Source organism: Homalodisca vitripennis, chromosome 4 (genome assembly GCF_021130785.1).
Source record: "Homalodisca vitripennis isolate AUS2020 chromosome 4, UT_GWSS_2.1, whole genome shotgun sequence".
Taxonomy (NCBI): domain Eukaryota; kingdom Metazoa; phylum Arthropoda; class Insecta; order Hemiptera; family Cicadellidae; genus Homalodisca; species Homalodisca vitripennis.
In genome coordinates this window covers 165,145,945-165,154,779 of record NC_060210.1, presented here as the reverse complement: position 1 = coordinate 165,154,779, position 8,835 = coordinate 165,145,945, and the positions used below count along the sequence as shown (strand labels likewise).

The 8,835-nt window shown below is 30.2% G+C and overlaps 1 protein-coding gene across 4 annotated transcripts in view; it reads left to right on the top strand.

Annotated features, from left to right (window-relative positions):
• The first annotated feature begins 385 nt into the window (after window positions 1–385).
• Window positions 386–8,835, top strand: part of LOC124360529 (mucin-5AC-like) — a 28,667-nt gene continuing 20,217 nt past the window's right edge. For all 4 annotated transcript variants that reach the window (XM_046814232.1, XM_046814233.1, XM_046814234.1 and 1 more), the window contains exons 1-4: window positions 386–1,124; window positions 3,456–3,644; window positions 6,187–6,307; window positions 7,729–7,832. In XM_046814232.1, the coding sequence (XP_046670188.1) occupies window positions 469–1,124; window positions 3,456–3,644; window positions 6,187–6,307; window positions 7,729–7,832 (1,070 nt within the window). In that variant the 5' untranslated portion in view covers window positions 386–468. The remainder of the gene's footprint in view (window positions 1,125–3,455; window positions 3,645–6,186; window positions 6,308–7,728; window positions 7,833–8,835) is intronic.

Genomic DNA, 8,835 nt, shown 5'->3' with positions numbered 1-8,835 from the left:
GCTAACGCTATAATGTAATCTAGAATCAATTAGAGCAAAATAAGTGTTTTTAATAAATATTGATAATAAAAGTTCCTTAAAAGTATAAGGTTTTAATTGAAAATTTAAGTTTTTTTTGTGCAACATTGAAATATGAATACTCCAATTTAAATTTTAATCTAGAATGACTTCTATATATTTAAAATTGTCAAATTATTTATTTTATTATAGGAATGGCGCAGAGTATACTTTAAATGCAAACAGTGCCACTTAGTAGATTTTAGATTGTGAGAGAAGAAACTAAGGTACACTTATTACATATACGCAGTGAATAAATCTACCTCTTTGACAATTTGTGACGTCTCAATTTAAACTCTTTGATTGCCAAGTTAGTAAAGTTCGAAGAACTGGTGGAAGTTGAAGTGAAGCGAATGTGTTTTGTGTTTGTTGATAAAATATGTAGTTAACATGGACTAAATTTAAAAAAGAATGAATCATATTTACTTAGGATTATCAGTAGTTTTATTTTGTGTGTTTCTGGCATATTTTATTTTGTCAAAGCTACTTTTATTGACATTGTTTTGTGTTATTTTGGTGGGATTACATTTCAAGGATGACTTCAATCTTTTCCGTTATGTAGCAACTCATGTGGCCTCATTCTATTCGTGGATTTGTGAAACCTACACAAATATTTTAAATATGTATCACCAAAGTAACAATACAAATTTTCCGGTTAGAAAGTGTTTGGACAATAATGGAACAGTCAGGTCCAGTAAACTTGACAATCTTCATAGATTTAAAGGAAATGTTGCTCATAACCTCAACTCATCTCACCTCTGTGAAACTCAGTCTCCAGTGTTTAATAATCCTGCTTGGAATTCTAGACCCAGCACTCCACCAAAACCCAACTTTTTTCTTAATAGATTACAGTCAGCAAGACATGAAACGCCAACATTAAAAATAAGCAATATATATATTAGTGAGGATAAAGGGTATAATATCAGCTCTGTAAAACCTATATCTCCAATGAATGCTTCAAATAAGCACACAATTCCACGAGACTGTGAATCTCCTTTAAATACAGTAGTCAACAACTCTTATGTGGACACCTCTTCAGGACTCAACAGTCCAATCTTGGATGCAAAGTAAGTTCAAATCTAGGTTATAATAGCTTAAGTTTCAGTATAATAAGTGGGCAAGTGCTGTATCTCTAAAGGCAGCAAGAGCAGTGTTCAAGCACATGTTTTATTTGTGTCAGACACATTTATCCTTGAAAATAGTAAAAAGTAAGTAAATGTTTCGCTGTTTTTGTTGTTACATTTTATAAATACATATACTAGTTTGTTTTTTATTCACTATAACATTATTACTTTTAATGATGTAATATTTGAAATAAAACGTAATTGAAATTTGGTATAACTGGTTGTAGCAAGGATTCTTTACTCATGAATATTGATGGTTCGATATTATTGATTACTCAAGTGTTGGATGCTTATTATACCGCATCTGATTGTAGTGTTGGCCAATTACTTTACTGCAGCCGTTATAATAGCCTATAAACCAAGATGAACTAGACCTAGTATTGCAATGCCAATGTGTGGTTCTTGTAAAAGCTGAATTCTCTCTTAATGACATGCTACTGTAAGAGATATAGTAGTAGTTAAAGGGTTACATGCCTAGATGTCACTTCAATTGTCACTAGGCTAGTTTGAGGCTACTGGACTAATAACGAATCTCAGTATGAGAAAACGAATTAATGTATAATGTTAAATAATATATGATAACTCATGTGGCAAGTGTCTATAAGGAGTTGGCTTAATATGTAATAGCCTAGTTGTAGCTTATGTAGATACACTATTTACAACCGGGGGTAGTAGGCCTATTCTCACTTCATTACCTGGGCTGAGAAGGGTTAAACTAGATACTATATCAGTTGTTTAACCAGTTACAGCCTCTAAGTGGTGCCATGTTGACACATTAGTATGTAGCTATAATATTTAATCACTCTCTGAGTTTGATACTCTCAATTCATTATCTAGGCTGATGAGGATTAATTGTTCACAATCCATCATTGACAATATAAAGAAGTGATCATTGCTGTAGTCTAATAAGCACATTACCACAGTTGAATCATCGATATTTATAATTATTTAAACTACCGGAACTAAAATATTGAACCGAATTACACTATTTGTAGACCTATTTAAAATTTCAGTATAGTTCAGCTGGTTTTGTATCTAAAAAGTAATAATGTAATGATCAAGAAAACACTATCTAGGTATTTAAGTATATATTTATTACATGTGAATCACTCAAATACCACTTAAATGATTTTACTTTGAATAAATGGTAGGTTAGTATTATCCGGAGGCAACTCAGTTCCTGTCTATTAATTTGTATTAGGCTATATATCTGAAGTAAGTAAATACATGCATACGTACTATTCAAAGATCAGAAGGCAACTCGGTCCCTATCTACTATTCGTTATTAGGGTATGTAAGTAGGTAAATACATGCGTACGTATTATAAATAGAAAAAGTTAAAGTTAACATTTACAAGTGCCCACATGGTCTGAGCTTGAATTTAGGTACTATCTTGAGGGATATTTTTCTCTTTTCCCCCATAAGAGTGGAGTAAAAGCGCCACCGGAGCCCACACTGATGGCCTTGGGGCATTTTCTATTGGTACATTCATGACCTCAGATGATGTTGTGGAAAATACAGGAAATCTCGTGTGGTAATTAGATGACTCCATCACGCATATGAAAACAAACCTCATATTGAACTTTTGGTCCCCCCTTGCGCACAGTAGCTTGTAAAGCTGGTGATAAAAACAAACCTCATATTGAACCTTTGGTCCCCCCTTGCACGCAGTAGCTTGTTAAACCTGGTGATAAAATACGTTAGAATGTGGACTGAACATCAGACTACAAGACTACACTTTAATTCTCTGTATTCATAATTCTCGACTGCCTGTTATCAATCCAAAACTGATCCTCATAGCAACGGAACAGTATATTTTTCCACATACAGAGGATGGCAGTGCAATTATTGAGATTTGCGTACAAGCTCTGTACATATGTTATGAGTTGTATTTTAAATCTGAACATTTTTTACAGCAACTTATAGGATGACTTAAATAAAGATTTCAATTTTGTGTTCTTTCTGTTTTTTGTAAATTTTAAAATGTTATGTTTTTCTTTTACATACATATTTATTTGTAATAAACATGTGTTTTAATTGTTTTTACTGCCGAGGTTATAATAACTTAATTCTTATAAATATTATAAGAGTATAAATATATATTTAATTATAATTAGAATTTAAGTTAACATTAATTTTTTCAAAGCTAATTACATGCTAGGGGGAATATAGAAATTTATATTCAGTGCTCTAAGGGTTAATGTAAATTTCATGCTATAAGTAATGATATGAAATTGTTTTGTTATTGTTTAAATATTTTGTATTATCTTACAGGTTATATGCCAATGTCAACAGCCCCGGCTTCTGTAGCAGAGTTGCTGAGCGTTTATCAGAATCTATGACTCATCAGCCAAAGTATGATACAGTTGGAGCCTTCCCTGTTGTTAACTTTAAAAACCAATCGTCCAAGATAAAAATTAAAACTCCTGTTCGAGTACGTTTAGCTCCACCATCTAGTGACATGTAAGAATATTTTTATCTTCTTTTTCTTTTTTTTTTAAGAAGATTAAACAAGTTTTTCCATTTCTGAATATATGAAAAGTTTGTGTAAAGGAATTTGAAAATGTGAAAAATGGGGAGTGTGTATGTGAGAATTATGCATAAACAAATACCATCAGCTGGGACATACCTTTCACATTGAATTTTGATATTAAGATATAACTTTCTATGTAACAGTTGAAAATAGCCTAATTTAATCAAGCAAAATAGACCTGTCACCATAGGAAAAATAGTTGACTAGTTCTAGAGGTAATTGCGTGACATGTTGTTTGTCACAGCTTTTGTTTTATTCTTAATATCATAATCAGTCTATTTTGATTATCAATTAAAAAAGTGTACAAATCGCTATGTCTGGTAGTAGAACATTCCTTATTCTATTTTGGTCTTATTATGAAAATTCTGTTTGGTAGGGGTTTGTCATTTGTAACCACGCAATAATTACAAAATATTAAATTTTTGTTCTGAATAATTTTAATTGATTCAAAATTCTTCAGTAAATAAATGATTTAATAGTGGGACAGTAACTTTTTAGTTCTACATAATTTATTTAATTACTTAATAATGTTTGGAAAACAATTATAACCTACTTGTTACCTCTTTATTATTTTAATTTTCTATGTTTCTCTTATTAATATAGTTTTTTTTAAATTATTTCTAAGCTGCATTATATAATATCAATGAAAATGTTACAGTTAAATAATAACAGTTTATACAATTACCATTTTAGGGAGTGCAGCTGAAAGGCCAGGTCAAATTGCCTCACATGCTCATGCCGAGTCCAGATGAAAGAGGCTATCTGCTGATTTCCGTCTCTGTGTCATTCCTATGAATATGAATAAGGCTATATGTTGTCTTTCTTTTACCCTGAAGTGTTAATTTAAGTCTATTATACCCTGTTTGGTATAATCCTTCTTGTAAATTATATTCACAATATATGTATATATACAGGGTGTTTACAAAAGAATGTCACAAACTTCTGGGGTTCATAGTACCTACTCATTATTTAAAACAAAACATTTTATATAAACATAGATCGAGAAAAATCTTGCCTAGCCGCTAGCCAATATTTTGTATTAAACAAAAATTGTCTCTAAAACTAGTTAAGCTAGAGAAACCAAATGTGGCACATGGGTTTGAATAGATAAGAGAAAATAAAAAAAGGTTTATCTTTTGTTTAAAATGACAGATTTCTTAAAATAAATAGTGTTAGAATTGTAATAAAATTCAAATAGTTGGTGTCTAGTTAATTTTGTGTAATTTCACTTTAAAATTTTTCAACAGATGCCATTTTGTTAATCTAAAAGAAAATAACACTATTATTTTTTTAATTTTTCTCTTATCGATTCAAACTTTGGTTGCTTTAGCTTAATTAGTTGTGGTGGTCAGCAACTAAACAAGACATTTCTTGATCTATGTTTATATGAGTTTTTGTTTCAAATGATGACTAATATCAGCCACTGAATTGTATGACACCCTTTTGTGAACCCTGCATGTATATATATATATATATATATATATATATATATATATATATATATATATATGTATATATATTACAGATACATACATGCATATACCGGTTATTTGGATAAAAGTGCATATTTTTTCAGGGTTGATATAGGATGTGAATATAAACATTTTTGTCCAATACATATGGGGTCGCAAATGTTTTATTTCCAAGAAAATGAAGAACAATGCAGTTTGCTTCCTTGTAGGTGAAACTTTATTTCTTTTGTTACAATGTATCAAATAACTGCATAATGAGAAAAATAACTATTATTACAGCAAATGTTCAAACTTTCTCCTGTTTGTGTCGATGCAAAGCTGAGGTCTTTGTAACATCTAATTTCTGACATTTTGGAAGAGTCAGGATTTTTCCCACACTTCTGCTGATTAGTAATACTTTTTTAAATCAACATTTTTACATTGTTGTTTGTAAAATGTGGTTCTTTTATTTGTTAACAAGAAGAAAGACACATTTAGTTTCACTAGCTTTGCACTTTTTTGGTCGAATCTCAAAGGGAAAACCAAGTTCCTCCATACTAACAAGAATTTATTCATTCTTTCTATTGAAATAACCTCTAATAAGAATTTATATTTCTATTACTTTACAAACAGAATTAGTTATGGAATTGATATATGTTGCAGCTGTCGATATTATGGAACAGTTTGATCTGAAACCATGTTGCTCTTTATCAAGTAAATTATTACTTTCTAAATATTTAATGGTTAGATACATCTAATTGGTACCTTTTTTATGCAGAGGTTTTATTGAAAATTTTGATTTTATTTGAAATTTTTAATTTATTTGGGAATATGCCGGATATGAAAGTGAATTTACTAAGCACGCTAGTGGTTTTTGAAGTGAACTCCGGGAATACTTTGTAATGGTTATGGAAATGTTATCAAAGCCAGTTGAGAGTTTATTGGTAAATTTGGAAATTATTTTTATATCCGTTTTACTGATATTTGCAAACTAATATATACATTTGTTTCTACTTTTCAGACTTTTTTCTCCTACTAGTTCAAACTCAGTGACTAGGTCACCTACAATTGGTCCTGATGAGTCAATGAAATCTGTACTTCAAGTTCTCAAAGATATATCTCGTAAAAGAATACATTCTCATGTAAGTATTATTAATGGTGTTTCTGTTTATACAATAATCTAAAAGCTTTTATTGACAGTGTTGCAGTATCATTGTAACTAAGCAATTTTGTAAAAATCGTAAAAAGTAACTTGGATTATTACAGCCTCAAGAGCTTTTGCATAATTTTGTTTTAAAATTAATTGAAATATTAAAGATATGCTCACAAATATGTACCTTTTAGATTTACTTCAATAAATACATAAAATATGTTTTACAACTCCAAACATAAGAAACAAATAAATTTTAAAATAAAATAAAAATGTTAAAATATTTATACTTTTATGTAAGATTGAATCATTTCTTTCTTAACCCTAGAACTCTCAAGGAATTTAGTCTTGACTGGTACAGCTTGCACAGATTAAATAAAATTGAGTGAAAATCAGTTACTGTACTAAGGAAAACATAAGCGTTATATATAATTTTATTCTGAATAAAATACAGTATATTATAAAAGGAATAAAATGTGTTTACCTTTACATTCCAAAGTTGGAACTTTTATTTTATAAACATGGTTTTTGATTTTCTGCAGCCCTGATATTTAATGCGTTAGAAATTGTGACTCTGCCAGTTCAGAACAGAAAAAAATATGTTATAAATTACAAACGTACCTTTTCCAGGATTAAAGATACTTTGATTATCTTTAGCTAAAGACTAAGAATAATTTGAAGCAAATATAATGGCTAATAAAGTTATAAATTTAAAAGTAAAACATTGCTAAAAGGCTAATTTGAGCAGAAAAGTTTTGAGGCATTGAGTTTTATTCTTTTTAACAACCCAAAGGATTAAAATTCAACTGTTAAATAGTAAAAAATTATGACATTTCACCATCATTGCATGGCAAAGCTGACAGTCATTGTAACTGCTGCTGCTAATGCTTTGGGATAAATATTATCAAAGAGGGAAAATATACTTAATGTTGGCTTCAATGGCACCTTCATCATGCCAATGGTTTCTATTTAACAACTATTACAAATATCAGAGTGAGCACATGTTAATTAGACAGCAATCCATTGAGTGCTAAAATTTAATTGTCTCACTTTGTGGAAATGTGTTGTTCGTGATATAAAGGGTAATAGCTTACAACAGAGAAGAAAGTTTTAAATTAGCACGAGCACATTGTTGAAATGCTCTATCAAAGTTTATAGCCTAAAATTTCAAAGTTTTATAGGTAAAAATTTTCAAAACTATTTTTTAAAAACTGTTTTACGTTTTACTTTTTATTACTTAAAATGTTTTAAATTACACCTAACAAAAACTCAACTCATTCTCAGATCATCATCACACACATTTTTATGTTGCTATTTTTGATTATTTTGATGTTAAGAAACATAACTTTTCCAAATATGTCACACAGCCATAGTGAATAATATTTCTAATTTTATCTCGTTATTTGTCAATAGGTCGACGAGGACAGTGAAGATAATTCAAAACGTTTACGTGTAAGCGAGTCTCAGTTTGACAGTGAGAGTGTCATGCATACTTCATTGCTTCAACAGACAATACAGTAAGTTGGTGCTAAATATGTTGTTTAGTCTTTTAAGTTTCACAACAAATCATCTGTAATAAAATTTGTAATAATAGATCTGAACATGCTTCTGATAACCAAAATTTCCAGTAATAAAAAGTTATCTTAATTCAAATAACTTCTGGGAAATATATTTTGGTATACGCAAATTAAATTATTATTGTATTATTTTGTAATATTTACAGAACAAGATCAATATTTTACAGAACATTTACAATCAACTGAATACAAACTTATTTGTTAAAAAAAAAAAATCAGGGGCAAGAGTAAACATTACCAAACTTGTCACTGCAAGACTAGCACTGACCATTAAATGGGGAAACTGGTTTTGCTGCTGCCAGCAGGGTTGGCAAGTGCAGCACTGACATTCCAAGATAAGTTGTTGGCGGTATTGTGGAGGGCATGTAAGGGATAGAAGGATAATGACTTATCTCTGACGATACAGCTATGACTGGGTGCGTGGCTAGGATGGTATTGTGGAGGAGAGTTATTTTATTGCTCTTTTTTTGTGAAAATTGACCCGGCAGGGAAGCGGTTGAAGTGTTGTCTCCTTTGACAGCCCCCGAAATAGATATGTTGAGTGCTGTCAATATAATATTGGGTGTGCCGTTTGCCAAAATTATTTGTTCATTCTGTAGCTTTTCGATTCCAGGTATCTGGAACTGTTTTCACTACTTCTCATTTCCAATGATTCGGGTTTCTGATAATCGGGGATTTACTGTGTATCTGAATATTGTTAGTCTAATATAAAGTTACGTCAATGAAATAACCACTTTCAATTTTAGATATTTTTACATAATAGTATGATATTTAAGAACACAAAAGATTGACATTGTTATAATATGTGTTTTTGTAAAACAATTACATATTTCAAAATCAAATATAGTTAGTTGGGAGTTAACAAGTCATGGGGCAGGGCTCGTAATAAATATTGTAAAAAAAATTAAAAATTCACATTATTTATTGTAGTACTGCCTATTTC